This window comes from Camelus bactrianus, chromosome 20 (genome assembly GCF_048773025.1).
Source record: "Camelus bactrianus isolate YW-2024 breed Bactrian camel chromosome 20, ASM4877302v1, whole genome shotgun sequence".
Lineage (NCBI taxonomy): Eukaryota > Metazoa > Chordata > Mammalia > Artiodactyla > Camelidae > Camelus > Camelus bactrianus.
Window position 1 is genome coordinate 37,505,048 of NC_133558.1, and position 20,840 is coordinate 37,525,887.

The 20,840-nt window shown below is 41.4% G+C and overlaps 1 protein-coding gene across 15 annotated transcripts in view; it reads right to left on the reverse strand.

The window, feature by feature from the left end:
• DST (dystonin) overlaps positions 1–20,840 on the reverse strand; it is a 435,873-nt gene that overhangs the window by 332,634 nt on the left and 82,399 nt on the right. For 2 of the 15 annotated variants that reach the window (XM_074348955.1, XM_074348954.1), the window contains exon 1: positions 15,234–15,798. The exons of 7 other annotated variants lie outside the window; for them this stretch is intronic. In XM_074348955.1, coding sequence (XP_074205056.1) covers positions 15,234–15,324 — 91 coding nt within the window. In that variant the 5' untranslated portion in view covers positions 15,325–15,798. Of the gene's footprint in view, positions 1–15,233; positions 15,799–20,840 lie in introns of those variants that run through there. 6 more of the 15 variants (XM_074348967.1, XM_074348966.1, XM_074348961.1 and 3 more) reach the window with 5 other exon arrangements.

The window sequence follows — 20,840 nt, forward strand, 5'->3', positions numbered from 1 at the left end:
GGAGGGGATGACATGTGGCTTTCCCTCCAGTGGTACATGGTCTTCATTTAACTAAACACAAAAGAAACACAGACCCTGACATACAAGAACACACAGTGACTAAGACAGATGACAATTTAAAATCCTCCCCCAAAAGGCCATTTGCACACACTCAAAGGCACCAAGTTCATATATCGCTAATGCACTGGATGAGACTGGAAAAGGTTTTAAACTATCCAGTTTCTTCCAAAGTTCTACTTCAGTCAATGTTACAAAAAAATGTGACAATGAATATATATATGTTCATGTATGACTGAAAAAATTGTGCTCTACACTGGAATTTGACACAACATTGTAAAATGATTATAAATCAATAAAAAAAATTTTAAAAATAAATAGCATACCCTTAATGGCCAAAAAAAAAAAAAGTTACAGATAAGCCTAATTCCTCACAGTGCTGCTTAATTCAGTCCTATTAGCAAATAGTATGGTCTTGAAGACCAGCTCAAGTCATGAAACACAAACGCAGTGATTACAATCTGTATCAAAAGCCCCGAAGGCATTTTAAATCAGGTTTTCAAAAGAAATCAATAATAGTTTCAGAAAAAAATTAAAACTACGAATATGGTGATCATTTCAAATAATACGAGGTGGATGCCAAAAACAGGCAATGGAAAGTGATCAGAATGACGTCAAGGATGACCAGAGAGATCGCATCCACAACTCAACAAGAAAAACAAAATACCACTAACGTTCTCATATCCATCACCCTAAGGCCCTGATATACTTGCTGGCACACAAGAAATACTCAGTAAGTCTTTTCCAAATGAATAAACGATGAATTAATTCATTAAGGCAAATACTATAGGATGATTGGGCAACATTTGCTTTGTATATGAGCCCATCCAATACTAGCGAGTTAGTATCGAGAGCCAGGAGTGGAAACCAGACCTCTAAATTCTTAGCCATTGCTTCATTGTGGAATTTCTAGAATTCAGAGTGACTAGAATTTTTTAGTTGGATATACAACTCAAGAATCTACTCAATCATGAATTAGGCAGTAACTGATACAATAGTGGTTTATCTAATTCAAACGATTTTTTTCTTACCTTGAAAACTGAAGTTTGTAATTAGATCAAAAGATACCAATGTAATAATACTAACCAAATCCGTAAGGATAGAAAATTGCTTAAATGTTGTTATGACTTAATCACCCACTACGTAATAGAATCATTAAAAATATCTTGAAATAATACTTAATGGCATTAGAAAATGCCATGACATATTAAGTGGAAAAAGCAGGATACAGAACTTTACACACATGATCCAAATTTTTAAATGTTACATATTAAGGAGAAAAGAGAAATGGAAAAGGAGCGGAAATATGTCAGAATATTTAGTATATTTGGACAATGAACAACAGATTATTTTTTATTCATATTTTATACACTTCTTTATTTTCCAAAAATGTTAGCTAGTTTGGGTTATAGATTTTTCTTTTCATACTCCCTCAAACACTTACATAGTTCCTCCTTTTCCACTGAGTAAAACAGAAATTACATCGTTAATCAATGCGATAGTTTTTCTGTCTGAATGTAAAACCCTACAATTGTTAAGAGCTGCTTCAATTAACAATAGAAATAAAAGACAATGGAGTTTTTCCCTCAAGTCACTAAATCTCCAGTAGCCAGGAAGAGGATTTTTCACTGATGTTTATAGATTAAGGACAGCCCGAAACAATGCTGAACATATTTATCTCCTTCCTAAATACAGACTTCCACGAATAATTCCAGGACATATTACATAGCTGTTTGCTTAAACTGAGTCTATTCACCTCTCATCACATACATGACTTATAATACCATTAATAATATCTCTGAATTCTTATAAAAATGGTCCACAATTGCCTATATAGAGGGCACTGCAGACTGGCTGTCAGAACTCCAGTCCGCCACCTGCTCAATGCAATTTTGGGAACCTGGTTTCCTTGGTTATAAAACCGGAGAATTGGTGCTTATGTTACCTGTCTCAGAGAGGAGGCAGGAATGAAATTATATCACATATGAAAAAATATGACAAATATGTAAGGTGTTATAAACATTATGACCATTGATCTAACTCAGCATTGCCCACACCATGTTAAGGTCATCTCCTTCGGTGGGGAGGGTATAGCTCAGTGGTACAGCGCATGCTTAGCATGCACAAGGTCCTGGGTTCAATCCCCAGTGCCTCCATTAAATAAATGAATAAATAAACAAATAAATAAGCCTAATTACCTCCCTCCAAAAGAAAATAAATACTTGAAAAAACAGATATAAAAAAAAAGATTGTCTCCTTTGATGTTGACCTTTGCTGAGACACACCCAAAAATTTTTTCTCACTACTGAAGCCTCAGATTTGATAATATACTCATGGTATTAGCAGAGTTCTTAAAAATAGAGGATTAAAATGTACCACTTACAACACTGCCTACGAACACAATCTGCCTGGTTTATATTAAAGTATTGATTAAATCATTATGATAGTATCCTGCCCGCCATGCAAAGAGTGAAACGCAAGGTCAGACAGCCCAGATTGAAACGGTTAGATGCAGAAAACCCTCCACTGACACCACCCACCCTCGCCAACACCACAGAGCCTCCCCTGCCTGGTATCCTGCCTCCCTTCAGACGCCAGCCCCACCTGTGAGACTCCTGGATGCCCAGATTTCTCGTCTTGTGTGGCTCCTGCTTACACTGAGGAGTGGTGGCCCACCGTCCCTGCCCTCACCCACCTCTACTCTCCTAGGGGCTCCAAGTGATCGATTAGCATTTAGAATTCAACCACAGATTTCAAAATAGTGAAGCTCAATTTCTCCGGTTCCAGGTGTTTCATCTCTCCCCAGCCTTTGTACTGAGCAGAAATCATGATAGAGAGGCAGGGAGGGTGTAAATCACATGGTAATTTGTTCTCCTGAATCATTAGTCAATTTCTGATTCGAACTATGAGGTTGGGAACAATGTGGCTTGGGTGTTTTCAATGAAATGCTAATTACCAAAGTATTTTATGCTGTTTATTTTTATCATTTTAATTCTACTGAAGCACAAATTTAAATTTCTATTTAAAAATATTTCTATAGAGATTCTTAAATGGGAAAGCATGGAGATTAAGTACATCTGTTTTTCCACAAGAAACATAAAGAACCCTTGCATTCTGCCTTCTGTAATTTAGCATTCTTCAAGCCTTCTTTAGTTTTTCAAAGAAAAGGATAAAGACTAAGTTATCTGTAGGAGCTAAATTGTTATAGCTTCTGAGATTGCTTGAAAGACACATTCAAATACCACCACAAACACCTTGGTAAACATAAGCCCCTCCCTTAAAAAGATTGTAACATTCACACTATGTGCAAAATCCAGCTCTGAATTTCACCCACTCTGGCTTTTATCTACCAAGTATTTTCGATATTCTCTAGTTTCTGTTACGCAGATAAAGTTATCACAAAGATCACAAAAGGAACAGTAGTGTTCCAGCATTCATAAACATTTATGGGCCGTGGCTCTCCTAAAACACGCTAACAGAAAAATCACGTAATCTTGCTGTCCTTCATAAGTCATGGTTTTAAAACTCAAACATGATCACCTACCCGGTGCTTAACTCTAAGTGGTAAAACTTTGTGTTCTTAGACAATATACATATATATTCAGCATTACACCCCAGCTATAATCAAATCACCGTAACAAAAATTTTCAAAAAAATTATACAAACTACTTTCACTGTGGCCCTACTTGTGATTAACATTTGAAAAGAAGTAATTCAATACCCTAAGAGTTTAACTTTCACATGTTTTGCAAGACATGGATTGCTAATTTCAGCCTATCCTTAAAATAGAACAGTTCAACTAATTTTAGACTCAAGTGTTATAAAGCATCTCAGCTGCCAGTTAACTGGACACCTGACCTGCAGCAACAGAACATGCAGATACACCAAAGCAAACTGTCAGATTGCTGAACTCTGAGCGACCATATGCCAACTCTATGAAAGCCACATAATGTATGTACCCAAAACAAAATGATATTGATGAACACTATGCCCACATGAAAGGAAATCATAAGGGCCTTGTTTATTTACGTAACATCTGTAATATGCAATGGTTCAAAAGTGTCAAAAGGCATATATCCAGAAGGAACTCTAATTCGAAAAGATACATGCAAAGATACAGTGTTCAAAGCAGCACTACTTACCATAGCTAAGACATGGAAGCAACCTAAACGTCCAGTGACAGATGACTGGATAAAGAAGTTGTAGTATGTATATACAATGGAATACTACTCAGTCATAAAAAAGACTAAAATAATGGCATTTGCACCAACATGGATGGACCTGGAGACGTCATGCTAAGTGAAGTAAACCAGAAATAGAAAGAAAAATACCATATGATATCACTTATATGTGGAATCTTAAAAAAAAAAAAAAAAAAGGACACTAATGAACTCATCTACAAAAGAAGCAGACTTGAAGACGTAATAAACAAGCTTATGATTACCCGGGGGAGGAAAGGGAGTGGGAAGGGATAAAGCTGAGGGTCTGAGATTTGCAAATGTTAACCACTATATATAAAAATAGATTAAAAAAACAAATTTCTTCTGTATAGTGCAGGGAACTATAGTCAATATCTTGTAATAACCTTTAATGAAAAAGAAAATGAAAACAAATATATGTATATATATGCTTGACTGGGACATGATGCTGTACACCAGAAACTGACACATTGTAACTGACTATACTTCAATATAAAATGAATGAATGAATGAATGAATGAATGGAAAATAAATAAATAAATAAATAAAAGATACAGAAGACTTAAAACTCAACAATAAAAGAAAAAAACCCCAATGAAAAAGTGGACAAAAGATGTGAACAGACAACTCACCAAAGGAGACAGAGACGCAAATAAACATATGAAAAGATGCTCCACATCATATGTCACAGGGAAATGCAAATTAAAACTATATACCTATCAGAATGGCTAAAATCCAAAACACTGACAACACCAAATGCTGGTGAGGATGTGGTCAACAAGAACCCTCATTCACTGCTGGTGGAAATGAAAACCAGTACAGCCACTTTGGAAGACAGGGCGTTTAGCGGCTTCTCACAAGGTAAACACAGTCTCACCTACAATCCAGCAGTCACACTCCCCGGTATTTATTCAAATGAGTTGGAAACTTATGTCCACACTAAAAGCTGCACACAAATGTTTAGGGCAGCTTTATTCAAAACTGACAAAAGTTGAAAGCAACCAAGATGTCCTTCCAAAGATGAATGAATAAACTGTGGTACATCCATACAATGGAATATTATTCAGCAATAAAAAGAAATGAGCTAAATAAAAAGCCATGAAGAGACATGGAGGAACCTTCAATGCATATTTCTAAGTGAAAGAAACCAGTCTGAAGAGGCTACATACTGTATGAGTCCAACCACAGGAAGTTCTGGAGAAGATAAAACTACACAGAGACAATAAAAAGATCAGTGGTTGCCAGAGGTATGGGCATGGGGAAGATGAACAAGTAGAGCACAGGATTTTGGGGCTCTGAAACTATTCTATACGATACTGCAGTGGTGGACACATGACACGCATTTGTCAGCTCCCGTTGAACTGCACATATTCAACATAGTATTGGAAGTTGTAGCCACAGCAATCAAACAAGAAAAAGAAATCAAAGGAATCCAAATTGGAAAGGAAGAAGTAAAACTGTCACTGTTTTCAGACAACATGATACTATACACAGAAAATCTTATTAAAGATTCACCAAAAATAACTAGAGCTCATCAATGAATTTAGTAAAGTTGCAGGATACAAAATTAATATACAGAAATCTATTGCATTTCTATGCACTAACAATGAACTATCAGAAAGAGAAATTAAGGGGGAAAATTCCATTTATGATGACATCAAAAAGATAAAATACCTAGGAATAAACTTACCTAAAGAGGTCAAAGACTTATACTCAGACACTGTAAGTTGTTGATGAAAGAAACTGAAGATGGCACAAACAGACAGAAAGATACACTGTGTTTATGGAGTGGAAGAATTCATATTGTTAAATGACCACACTACCCAAGGCAATCTACAGATTCAGTGCAATCCCTTATCAAGATACCAATGCCATTTTTCAGAGAACTAGAACAAATAATTTTAAAATTGTATGGAAACCCTGAATAGCCAAACCAATCCTGAGAAAAAAGAACACAACTGGAGGAATGAAGCTTCCCAACTTCAGACTTTACTATAAGCTACAGCCATCAAAGCAGTGTGGGGCTGGCACAAAAACACACACACAGATCAATTGTACAGGAGAGAGAGCCCAGAAAGAAATGCACGATGTTACTAACATAAACTGGATCTTAGTTAATAATGACAAGTTGATACTGGTTCATCAATTAAAACAAAGGTACCACACGAATGCAAGATGTCAAAAGGTGAAACTGGGCGGGGGGTGGGGGGTGGGGAGAAGTATACAGGAACTCTGTACTGTCTGCTCAATTTTTCTGTAAAACTAGAACTACTCTAAAAATAGTCTTTAAAAAAAAAAAAAAGGCTACTATCCTAGGAGGAGTCGGAGGACTTGAGTTCCTAGGCCTACCTCACTTGTTGACTGACTATGTAATCTCTACTCTTCAAAATACTTCATATGCCCTATTTCATCCCACCTTTATTAACCCAGAAAGGGGGAGAGTGAGGAAGACCCTCACTGCCGGAATAATAAAATAAGCCACCAAACATTATTATTTTATGCCCAAAATCAAGGATACAAATTGTCGGGGGAGGGGATAGCTCAGTGGTAGAGTGCGTGCCTACCATGCGTGAGGTCCCGGGTTCAATTCCCAGTACGTCCATCAAAAAAATAAATAAGTAAGTAAACCTAATTACCTCCTCTGGCAAAAAAAGAAAAGAAAGAAAAAAATTATTTAAAAAAAGAAAGAAAGAAAAGAAAAGAATACAAATGGTCACACTAGCACAGCCAGCATGGAGAACCGTAATACTGAACACTGGGGCATGTTTTTAATTCACTGGGACAATAGTATCTTTGTATAATGTCTTTAATGCCAGGATTCACTGGGGAACATTTTCACCCACTAGAGAAAAATCAGGACTTTGTCAGTTCCCTTTGACGATTCTTTCCAGGAAACATCTCAGGCATCTATCAAAGGAGCCACATTCACTGGTGACATTTACAAACTTAATTCTTTTCAATATGAAAAAGAATATATATATGTATATGTGTATATAATATATATATATTATATATGTATATGTGTATATAATATATATATATATATAAAAAACTGAATCACTATGCTGTACAACAGAAACTAACACAACATTGTAAATGGATTAAACTTCAAAAAAAGCTTTATCCTTTTCAAAATTTCCTCAACCTCAATACACACTGGAAATGCTCACATTAAAATTTTATGTTCTTTTCATGCATACCCACTCATTAGAATTTACAATCCAGCTGAGATATAACAGTTCAACCTCCAAAGTCTATTTAATATTTGAATTGAAATATACCTCTGTGAATGTTTAAGCTATTAATTTTTATTTCATGTATCCATTTAACACACCTCAGAAAGTTCCAGTATTACTCAAAACATAATAAAAATATGCTCATAAAAACTATTTCTGCAACATTTCCTGGTCAAGGTAACAAAACTCAAAATATACAGTTAATGTCAAATACACACCTGATGTTCAGATGTCATTGCTGCTACTTTTAGCTATGTGATTTTAGGAAAGTTAACTTCTCTATGTCTCTATTTCCATATTGGTAAAATAACAGTAGATCTGGTTAAGATAAAGAGCTAGGAGATTTAGAAATCAGGGGGGAGGGTATAGCTCAAGTGGTAGAGTGCATGCGTGGCATGCATGAGGTCCTGGGTTCAATCCCCAGTACCTCCTCCAAGAGTAAATAAATAAACCTCATTACCTCCCCCCACCAAAAAAAAATTTTTTTTTCAAAGAAATGATAAGTAACTCATTTGCATCACCAAGGACTGTGCCTGTCACACAAGTAGGTCGGCGTATAAATGGTAGCTATTATTTTTACTGTTTTAAGTTAAAAACTAAAAGCTTAACACATAAATGCAAGAATGGCTTAGAACTTATAGTCAATGATCGTAACCACGGGCCTTCTCATATACCGAACAAAACTGCCTCTAGAAATTTGCTGAAGTTTATGTATAAAGAAATAGCAAATAAAAGGGTTTTTTTTTAAAGTAAAACCAAGCCAAAAAAAATTGCTGAAATATATTAAAAGGTTGGTTTTTAATTATTAATACTTACTTTTAAAAAGGATCTGAAACCAGTAATTTTATTTGCTTTCAGAAAACAGATTCACTGCTCTAAGATACCACATTTAAATCATGCTCAGAGGTTTCCCAACAAGAAGACCAGTAAGGTATTTCTTCAGGAGCCTACATTAAATAGAACGTCCCAGTTTTCTAGGTCACACTATCGCTGCATTTCCAAGGTCAAGCAAAACAGCAATGAGTCTATTTCTTTAACAAGTAAGGTCTAACAACGACCAATATTAAGAATTTGTTTCTAATGTTATGTCAAGTATACATCAATTTTAAAAAAGAGAAATTGTTTCAAAAACATATTTTCTACTAAAAATAGAGTTACCATGTGATCCAGCCATCCCAATCCTGGGCATATACCCAGAGAAAACTCTAATTCGAAAAGATACACGCACCCCAATGTTCACAGCAGCGCTATTTGCAATAGCCAAGGCTTGGAAGCAACCTAAATGTCCAGGGACGGATGACTGGATAAAGAAGTAACATACAATGGAAGTGAAAGTCAGCCAAAAAAAGAAAGACAAACACCACACGGTATCACTTACATGTGGAATCTAAAAAAAATGACACAAATGAACTTATTTACAAAACAGACACAGATTCACAGACATAGAAAACAAACTTACGGTTAATGCAGGGGAAAGGGGGGGCGGATAATTAGGAGTTTCGGATTAGCAGATACAGACTATTGTATGTAAAATAGATAAATAACAAGGTATCACTGTAGAGCACAGGGAACTATTTCAATATCTTGTAATAACCTATAATAAAAAGGAGTATGAAAAAGGATGTATATGTGTACAACTGAATCACTATGCTGTACACCAGAAACTAACACAACATTGTAAATCAACTATACCTCAACTAAAAATATACGTATTTTCTCATGAACACATAACCACAATTTTTTTTACAAACTAAAAAGAAAACGCTCCACGTTTCCTCGACTACGACTTCAACAGCGAAGTCGCTGCAGCCCCTCCTGTCCCCACACTCAGAGCCAATGGGACAGCCGTGTCCGTTTCTGAGGTTTCGCTCGCATCAGCTTCCATTCCAAGCATCCTAACTTTCCAGTGGCCTCCCACCCTGTCTCCCTGCTTCCTGAGTCTCGCCGCCCGCTCAGTCCTCCAGCCTGCTACCAGAGTCACCTTCCTAAAGCCTGTCTCACGGTCAACATCCTGCTGATGCTCATGAGAGCTCTGGAGAATAAACCCCAGCCCTGGTGCTGGCTGCAACATCACCCGAGGCTCTTTTCGATCTGGGCCAACATCACCCTCTATATTCACCCATGTCCATCCTCGCATAACCCCCGCCACCCCATTCCATCCCTAAAACCTACTAAAGCCTACCTGCACTTCAGCCAAACTTCCAAAATGGATTCCGTGGTTGTGCTAGCAAAGTGGAATAGCCCTTCTCCTGAGGGTTCCCTCCCTGGTACTTTCGCCCTCTCACGGGGTAAAATCTTACTCGATTCTAAGGACGGCGCTTTCCCCAACACCCACCCCAGGCAGAACTATTGGCTTCCTCTTCTGTGAGAGAAGAAAGTAAGATGGGAAACTATAGCAAAGGAAACTGCAGTAAAAGCATACACCAAAAATAAATATATAAATTTTTAAAAAGCCTTATCACTTAAAGAAATGCTATGCTATAGCAGACAGTTAGCTGGAATTCCTCTTTGGTAGTAGGTAGGTGATCTCTAAGTTAACTAAGAGCTGAGAAACTGACACTGACGACTTTCTTCAAGAGCTACTGTAGAGAGAGGAGTCCCAGATAACAGAACCAACTTGAGTTTCTTTTCAATTAACATGAAATACTAAATACTGTACCAGAAACTAACATGACGATTGTGAACCAACTATACTTCAATTAAAAAGTAAACAGAAACATTCTGAACGACAAATCTTCTCACTCAATTCACAGGGTTATAGAGTCAGGTAATCTTAATGCATTTTATACATTCTTCTACTCAGTTGCGGTGCTAAAACAGAAAGGAACACATGACAGCCGAGATACTCCATCTTCGTGTCACCTCTCTAGCTTCCCATGTTTCATAATCTCAGTCTCAAGAAGATGCTTTGTGGACCCTCCAGCTCCCCACAGAACCAGACTCCTGGGCACACATGACCCCAAGGCAGAAACACAAACACTTTTTTGCCTCCTACAGAATAACATTAAGACAACACATTGTTCTCATCACCTCTCCTTACATGTTGTTGTTTATTACCTGAAATCATCAACAAACCAGAAAAATTAGCATCTCCAAATCGCTCAAATGGAAAGTTTTTAAAAAGCATAAAGCTTTTGCGGAAAGACTCTGACTAAATAAACTTGCAGACATCTGTACAAGGCTAAGTTAGAACAAAAACAAAACAAAAAACTAAAGGAGCATGGGTGTGATGTTTTGTCTTCCAAGTTAAATTCACTAACAGTATCTAATAACTGGTTACATTCGATATGTGTTCCTTATGGTGTAAGGCAATGAACAAACTCTTTGGCCAATTTAAATCTAATTATTTGGTAGAAGTAACTTTTCAAATCCACACTGTAACATGAAACACCCAACTATGTCATTTGGAAAATCCCCGTCCATGGAGGGCTCAGACATTTTCTCCAGCTAAAACAAAGTCAAATACATTGTGTCATGGCTGTTACTGAGTCCAGACTTCAGGTTTCCAATCTCAGAACAGACATTGCTGGTTGCAAACGCAATACATATTCTTTCCTTATTCTTTACCAACAGAACTTGAATTTTGTTCAGGGCACTAAATGAGGCCAGCTAAAATGTCTGTATTTTCCTAGTTTGCTCAGCAGATCGCAGTGGCCCCTTAACAGGTCTGGCTAGTGAAATTCAAGCGAAAATTGCTAAGTGGGCTTCTGAAAAAGCTCTTTAAAAGGAGGCTGAACCAACTAGTCTGCATCTTTGGTCCTTTGTCCTTGCACCTCTTCTTCTTCCCATCTGGAATTGAGACGCAAAGGCTGGAACAGCAGCAGCCATGCTGAAATGACAGAAAGACCACACGATGCACTTCAAGTGGCAGAGAAGAATAGGGTAAGACTGGGTCCTGCTGGCAAACATAAGTATCCGACAGCCCTGCCATCCTACCTGGGGTATCTCAGTCCCCGAGAAAAAGAAAGCATCAACATCTGTTTTCTGCTACAACAGCCAGACACAATCTTGACTAACACTCATTACCAGACTAAGCCTATTTCATTTTCTAAAAGAAAAGAAGAAGCCCAGATTAATACTGTTATAACCAGCTACCATGTAACACTATCATGGCATAGCCCAGTTAAAGGTCACTTGTTACACAACTGACTATAAAGCCACACAAGCAGATGAAATCTGAAAGCAAGTTTTTGCAGAATCCTGAAGCCAGCTGAAAACCACCAAGGTCACACTGTGCAAAGGGGAGAAAATTTCTGGAAAACTTTATATACCAGCTTTCAAGTCAACTGGCACCAGAGTTAGTTTACACGATAAAAAGACCAGATTTTTACTATTCACATATCTACACAGGCTGTAAAATTGAACTGAAAATGCAAACTATGGCTGGAATAGCTCTCAGTTCCTTTTGACACCAGGCACAAAAGCAGAATTACATAGCCCTAATGAGAGAAGGGCCTAAAGCAATTATTCAACGTTTGCATGAAAAACAGAAAATGTTCCATTTTTTCTTAATCGAAGAGGGTTTTTTGGTGAGATCTGTGTGTATAATCATAAATAAGTAAGAAATCTGCCAGTCAATTTCCATGGAGAATAATAACCAAACACTTTTTATAGTCATCCGGGGATAACTGATTAATTTCAGGGTCAATGGAATAATATTCATTCAGTTAGACCAAAATAATCTTCCTTCTTTTTTAGCGAAGTCTAAAATATACAGAAGAAAATTTACTGAGTTCACACTAATGATCTCATTTTCACACTTAACATCAATTTTAAAAAGTACCAAAGTGTTGAGGAAATGAAATCTTCTAATGATAAGACTCAAACAGCAGACTTTCATAGATTAAAGTGAAAGCTATTTAATATTAATAATTTAATAATATATAATAATTAATTAGTTTCCTCATCCTGACAGGTGAGACAAGAAGGATGTTCTATATCTTCCATGTTAAGCAACTGAAAATATTTTGTAACTCATGGTAAATACACTGGATAATTCACTATAGATATAAAAGAAAAGCCATTGACATGGGCAATTTCTAGCATAAACAATCATAAAGAAATGTTTTATTTGTAAATAAACGTGTTTATTCACCCTGATTGTGGTATCAGCTGAAGTAATGTGACTTTTTTTTTAATCAGATGCCCTGAATAGCCTGCCTGCGAATATACTTTATAAGAGGACTGGAATATGAATTAGAACACTGCATCCTTCTGTCGCAAATAGCTCTTTCTGTGTTATTCTCATTCAACAAACAGTTGCCTATTTTCACTTAGAAGTAAAGGACGAAAGCAAGACACAAGAATAGACCACACCATAAATAATTAGGGCTCACTGGCTCGCCAGAGTTCTTGCCTTTCTATGGAAGGCTAGGTCCAAAGCCCAAGAAAGCTCTCAACTTCTAAACCTCACGTTCATAATCACCAACATTATAGATTATCGTAATTCTGACATTTCTGACAGACGGGTTCTGAATGTGTTCCAGCTGACTCCACCACTTACACATTCAACAGCTGGGGCATAAGGGTAACTTGGCAACCTGATAATACTCCAGCCAAATGCAAAGTCATTCTGTAACCAAGGAACTCTGTCAGGGATAAAAATCAAAATAACCTCTCCTCAGTCCAAATAGGAATGTAAAATGTTTTGAACAATGCAGGATTTCAGAAAAGGGAACCACCGTACTTTGGGAGGTTCGTGAACTGACACTCCCTATTCAAAGCCTACCATTCTTTTCTGATTAGATCAGCCCCACAGCGAGTCACCAGGATAACAGGCACTGCAGTGAAGTCATCGGACTGGACACTGATGGGAAATCATAACCGGCTTCAAAACACATCGGGAAACAATGATTTTTCCAGGTCTCCAGCTTTTCAAGTAATACGCTGGCCACTACTCTTACCTTCCTGCCCAACACCAAATGAAACATACCACAGCTATAAAGCCAAGCACAAATCCATGACCTCAGCATTTTAAAACCGCAGAGAAAATGAAGGAAACAACCCTGACTTTTTCAGTGAAACCTGGGACTATATGTTTGGAAAAGCGTACGTTTCAGTGTGATACTGATCATTCAGTTACAATTAAAAAGAAGTGTAGTCAAAATGGCCATGGCCTTCAGATCTTTAGTTTCCTTTTATTTCCAAAGGCAAATAACAAGCTTTTATAAAACGTCCGCTTCCTCAAGACCAGTCAAATCAGCACTTCAGTTATTTCTGTTTGCAAAGTCACCTGAAATCACCCACCTGTCACTGAGCTAAAACTTCATGGGACAAAAATTCATACAGCTAGGATTGTTTTCAAAAGTAAAACACGTATATACTTTAGAACTCTCAGGACTTTTTCCTTTCTGACCTTAAAGAGCATGGTATACGTCTTCCCTAAAGCTTATTAGTATATTAGTATATTGCAATGTTGCTCATTTTTAAAGTTCTGGGACAACTGATTGAGAACTTTATTTTAAAATGGACAGACAGATGTGAATATGAGTGCACTGCACGTGAACACACACACACAGATGCTACAAATGTGTGTTCACCTAAAATATCATAGCACTTGTTCAGTGGCGATATTACACACCAGAGTCTTAGCACAAAGGAATTCTGATTGTGCTGTTTACAGAATTGTACATGGGTTAAAAGAATATCGATAATAAAACATGTTCTGGAAGAAGATGAACTAAATTTGTAGGCAGATGTTGCACTTCTGGAGGATCTGGAATTTAATTATTCAGTACAGAATTCTGTGTTTCTACTTTCTACTAGCAGAAAACATGCATTTTTAACCATATAATCTCCATTCAATTTACAGAAATTGAGTTTCTTAAAACCATAGCAAATATTCAAAAGATGCAAAATCACTGGAATCCAACCTATGAAATAAGTCACTATTCACCATGAACATATTAAGGCCCCTGGGTGTGGACCCTTCCCAAGCCACAGTAAGGAGACCGTCTGCACACACTGAAAAATAATTTCCAGAGACAAAAAGACTTCAAGATGAGAAGGTACACTTTGTCTAAGGTTTTATTTAACTATGAAGTCAAAATAAACATAATACTAAAATATCAATATTTATCAGGTTGGCATAGAATTTCCTCAACATAAAGGATAGGCGGAAAAATATCTCAAAACATCCTCCTTCACGATGAAATTTCCAAGAGACTCACTGACTAAAGTCTTTCATCCATCACACCATCAAATAATATTTATGATGTGTAAGAATAGATATACAGTCACAAGTCATAAAGTTTTTTCAAATAATGCCATTTTAAGAAAAATGATTCGATGATGCTCTCAGTGGTGAAACAGTCATTTATTTAAGACCCCAAGAACCCTTTTGATAGGGTTAACCAATACTCCATACCAAGCAAGGGCAGCAATGCCTTAGTAATCCCACGGAGAATTAACCGTACCCACCCTCCCAGGAAGAATTATGATTATGCGTAGTGCTTAAAAGCTTTTGCAAGGCAGAGAAAATGCAACGTGCTTCTTAGAAATCGAACCCCTCCCCCGCGCTGTATTGCCCATCCTAGGGCGTCTCCGGACCGACGCCCACCCTACCACCCTCCCTGCCTCGGGGCACTGAATTCCATCCAAAAAAGACCTGGTCCATTCTCAAGACTGGCCCAGACACCTGTTTACTTGTGCCCAAGCAGTGGTGGCTCAGGTTAAGCAGAGGCAATGGTCACCCGCTCGCCGGTGCCAAGCCCCACCGCCCGAGCACGGGGGGAGCACATACCTTTGTACCTTTCCAGGACATCCTCGTAGGCCTGGAGGTACTCCTGCTCCTCCACGTACAGGTAAGCGGCTGGGGAGAGGTACCCCGCCATGCCCAAGTTTATCTAAGCGATGACTGGCCGATTCCCCTCTCCCACTCGTAACCCCGGACAGTATCGCAGTCAGCAAGACGCAGCCTTGGGAATGGAAAAGCGGAAGGCAGGCAGGCTGATGGGGCGCAGAGCCAGGGACGCAGAGCCGGGGCCGCGGGGGGCCGCGCACGCCGGAACCGGCCAAGGAGACGCCCAGGCCCCCTGGCTGGCCGCGGGTGCCGGGCCGCCCGGCCGCTGGGAGCCACCGTCCCTCTCGGGTTTCAGCAGCGGCCAATCTCGGCGAGCCCAGGGGCGGCGACCAGCAGCGCCACGCCGCGCGGAGGAGCCTGGAGGCCGGCGGGGGCGGGCGGGGGACAGCGGGAGCCGGGATCCTCGGAGGCCAAAGCGGCCGCCAGCCTGGCCCTGCGCTGGGAGCCTGCTCGGGGCCGGGAGGACGCGCGCTCTGCCTCCGCCCGGGATGCCGCGCGGCGCATCTGCGGCATTTCCTGGCCGCCGCGCCGCAGACACTCGCCCGCGCCCCGAAGGGAGGGAGGGAGGAGGGTGGGCGGAAGGGAGGGGGCGAAGCGGCGGTCAGCGCCCCGGCTGGCTCGGCTCCGACCCGCGTCGCCCGGCCCCTCCCGCAGGCAGCACCGCGGCGCCGGGCCCCCTCCCCGGCCCGCCCACCGGGTCCACCGCGCGGCCAAGCCCGCCCACCCCGGACACTGGCCGGCCGGCCCGGATCCCAGGGGCAAGGTTTCTATTTGGGACCCACAACAGGTGCCTGGGAAACAAAGCCGCGGGTCGCCGCCACTGGCGTGCGCAGCCACCAGCCGGTGGCACAGAAGGACCGGGTCACTGCGGCAGCGCGGAGCGAGGAGGGCCGGGGGTCCGCGCCCTGGGCGCATCTAGGGACGGGCGGGCAGTGGGGCGGGGGTGGGGGGGGGCCTCTGCAGGTGGCCTCGCACGGCAGGCCTGACAGCCTGGGGGCGCCTGCGCGCCCCGCAGCCCCGCGACCCGGAGACCAGACGCGGTCCCTCCCTTCCGCCCCCCAGAGCCGGGCGGCGCATCTGCCGCGCGCTCCGGGAAGGCAGCCACAGCCCGGGTCGATTCCCAACACCCGGGCTTACTCTGTCACCTCCCCCTTTATCCCTACCATTACTCACTCCACACTGCCCTGGTATCCACTGAATGTGAGTAAAATGGGTACAGTTCCCTTCACTTTGGCACATCACATACTGAAGTGGTGAGTTTAAGGGTCCCCTGGAGAAACAGACTGGTACTCAGACATGTTAGCTGTTTATTATTATTAGAAGAGCCATTGTTGGCCTCTGACTTCTGACAACTTCACCTCCGCCCACATCTCCCTCTCTACTTCTTCCCTTCATAAGTCCTGACCTTTTGTCCTTGGTGATTCTTTTGTCTTTGTCAATGTTGTGAATCAATCACCTTTCATTAACTCTTCGATGGGAATGAGTCCTCTAAAAAAAACTGTATACACGTGAATAAAACTTACTTAAGTTAGAATCAAGAGCTTTACTTCTTATCAGCAATTGGCCCATTTTGGTTACTCCAGAGGAAGCAAGACCACACCTCTCTTTTCTGTCCTGGCCACTGGTTCATGATCTGAGTCTGACCCCACGTCCCATGCAGCCTTTAGGATCACTGGAGTTTTCCTGCAACTTGGCACACATTTCTGTACGCATTAGTTCACGAAGTAATAAATACGCTTCGTCCTGGACACTTCCTTGAAATTATAGGGTTAGCAATTAGGTCCCAAAGAGTCACTCCATATACAGCCCACACATGTATAAACACGGATCTCAAAACTGTCTCCCTCAAAATGAGTAAGGTCACTGAGGGCCCAGTCTGAGCCTTCATCAGAAACTGACACCCAGTAGCGCCCAGTTTTATGAGTATAATCACAGCACACTTAAGTGATGTTAACTGTCCATTCAAGGAACCAGTCAAAATGAACAGAAGCAGCATATGGCACTGTCGGTACAAACAGCCTTTACTCCATGCATTTTGGAGTGATGATACTGGATCAATCTGCTAATAGTAACAGTGTATTTTCAGGGAAGCAGCGAAGGCAGGGCAGTTAAGAGGTAGGCCTCTGGAGCCAAGACTGCCTGAATTCGGATCCTAACTCTGCCACTTCCTACGACCTTGGGGAGAGTCTTCGCTCTCAGCAGACCTCGGGGCTGAAAAATGGAGAAGATAACAGTACCTACTTCCTGGGGTTGTTGGGAGCCTAAACAAGGTAACATATTAGGTGCTTCTGAGAACATTTGCCATCACAGTCAACTCTCACCAACAGAGCATCTTCCATGAGCCAAAGAATTTGCAAAATATTTTGCATTAACTACTTTGTTTAATCACCACAACCACAACCCTTTGATAGAGAAAATGAAGCTGAGAAGTGTTCAGTAAGTTGTCCAAGAAAACAAAACAATTAAAGTTCAAAATCTGACTCAGTCTAAGATCCCTCAATTCTAATGTCAAAGGATTCACATGGGACAAAGACCCAAGTTTTAAAACAGCACTGTCACTATCAAACCATGTACCTTTACAGGCACTTCCAGACTGAAAAACCCAACTTACAATACCCTGTAGATAAAAATAGCAGATCTGTTATATTGTTATGTTAAAGGCATTTATACAATGGGTACCACAAAGCCCTATCCTTACATTTTATCACATCATTCTCACCTTGACCCCGAGAGGCTAGAAGGGCATTTATGAGAGACTCTGATTTTTAAATAAAGACACGAAAATAAATGCAAAAGCGCTTTTAAAACTATAAAGTATCCGATGTGTGACCCCATCATCAGTAAGACTTTCTGAAATGTAAATCTGATGATGTCATTGCACTGCTTAAAAATTGTTCAGTGATTTCCCACCACTGACAGCATAAAGCGTCCAGTCTCCTCAGAATGGCCCGAAAGCATCCTCGCCGTTCCCGCTATCCCCTACATGTCCCCCACTGATGACTTGCAGTTTCCATCTGAGCCCATTTTCCTACTGTGTCCTGGAGCCCCATCCCTCTGAAGTGACCCTCCCTTTCACCCTAACTCCGTCAACCGCACCTCAAGTGATGGTCCCCTCAGAGCCTTTCTGGAGCCTCCCTCGCCTCCCCACTCCAGCAAGTTAATCAGCAAGTTAATCTGAGTTCTTTTAATACAGGTCCTCACAGCCATCACATCACAAATGATCTCTTTGTAACTGGCTCCCAGCACATCCCTTGTCAGGTTAGACTAGGACATATTTAAAGGCAGAATTCTGTGCTTATCTTCATTTTATTCCACGGGCTCAATAAATATGTATTAAACGTGAGTGACTGACGGAATCCCACAGACCACATGGTCTTTCTGACTCTAGACACTAGCACCTTCAATTCTATTTTTACAACCTAAGCGACAAATAAGAATCTCAAACTTTCAATTACTTTCTTACCAAGTAACAAACACTACGGACATCCTCACATCATTTTGTACCCTCACCCCGTCTCTTACTAGGGATGAACTTCACAGGCGGGCTGAGTTTCAGGCAAAATGTGAACATGTCTAATAAAATTAGAAGTTGAAGTCTTCGTGGTATGTTTTCACAGCATGAAATTCCCTCAGATGCCCTGTTCCCTCATGCTGGGTGACCTGTGGCAAATTTAACACCTAATATATCTGAATTTCATATTTTAGCCATGTTATGATTAAACAGATATTTGTAGCCTGGCCCCTGAGTGTACATTCCATGTGTAATTATTGTTATGATTTATGCAGTCAATTTGCCAATATTTATTTTAAACAAGGTGAGTAGTACCCTTCCATACCAGGGCTGCTCATTCTGTTTGTGGGGTTTTGTTCAGTTCTATTTTTTGAAGAATAAATATAATCTCCAAACTACGAAACTCTTGAGGTCGCAAGTGCACCACTGATTTCATGGCAAACGTTTTACAATGAGGAAGATGTGGCCCCTGCCCTCACGTAGCCTACAGCCCGTTTGTCCACTGCACCCCATCAGAACCCCCCATTCCTACACTCCCTCTCCACCGACGGGATTCTGACCCTAGTGCCAGCAGCTTCTCATGAGTCTGTCTAGTAGTTTATATGATCTCATTCCCCCAACAAACACCTCCCCTTCCTTCTCTCAGAGCCCTTCCTTCAGGGGGAGGGTTTGGCTCAGTGGTAGAGCGCGTGCCTAGCATGCATGAGGTCCTGGGTTCAATCCCCATTCCCTCCATTCAAATAAATAAATGAACCTAATTACCTGCCCCCACAAATATTTTTAAAAACTAAAAAAAAATTTTTAAAAAGAGCCCCTCCTTCACTACCAGAAGCAAAAGCAAACTCTCCATCCCTCCCACCTCCATCTAAACACTCAGGCCAGGAGAACCTTCTTCTTTCCATTAAAAATGCCAAGAACAAGCATCCTGTCTTGATGGCCCAGGCTTTTTACAAAGCCCAGTAACTTCCCATCACCCTGCTTTCACCATCTTCCCTTTCCGCTGAGGCAGATACCTGGTACCCGCACTGTTTCCTCCTCTCCCCTGCGAGGGTATCCTGACAGGGCCAGGAGTAAGGCCTGGGTGACTAAACATTTTCTGGTACTCACCCAGCTCTCCCCTCTCTCCCAGGCCACCCCCTCACTCTCACTTGGCTCCCAGACTGTCTCCATCCCCCACTCCGGTGCCACCCACCTCTTCAAAGGCCTGGGGTGAGACCAGCCAGCATCTCACAACAGAAGCCAGAAGAAACTCAAGGCTGTTGCCCCAGAAACCCAGACTAGAGACTGGCTGGCTGGGCGCTGTTTGTTTTTCCCGGAATCAGAAAACCCCACGGTGGGGACGCTAGGGGGACTCTCAGCCGCCATGGTGGCTGGGATCTGAGCTAGTCCCCTCCAGCCCCCCGGAAGGAAGACAGGTACCAAGTGTGCATCATGGTGGGAGGCAGAAACTGGGTGGGAAGGGCTCCAGAGTCGAGACTGGGAGAGGGCGGTGGGCGGGGAGTGTGTGGGGGGCCAGATCTGCTGCAAAAACCAACTCTGATAAACACCAGGCCTTTGGTGTTTGGCCTTTGGCCTTTGCAAGAGAGCCCCAAAAAACACACCCCAACCTATCCATTACCATGCCTGGGGGAAAACAATCATTGAGGGAGGGAGAGCCACCCCAGAACGCAAGTCGCACGCGCAGATCACAGACACACAAAGCACCCAGGCACCGCAGGCTGGAGGATTGATTTCCACAGGGGCTCATCTTTCAGCTGGGTAGAACAAGCCATCACTTCTGGGACTTACAGCCAGCGCAAGGGAACACCGGGTAACAACAGAAACACTGGCGCCTCCCATATATTAATTAATCAGGAATGCAGGATGGCTAAACTCTCAAAAGCACCAGAACAGAAGCTGCTACGAACAGGATGCTGACAGAGATGTTACATTTAAAAAAAAAAAAAAAAAACCCACCCAGAAACAGCATCTAGGTTGCTAGAACACCCTCTGCAGTCCTGGGTACCAGAACCCGGGGATCTACCCCTACTCTGAAT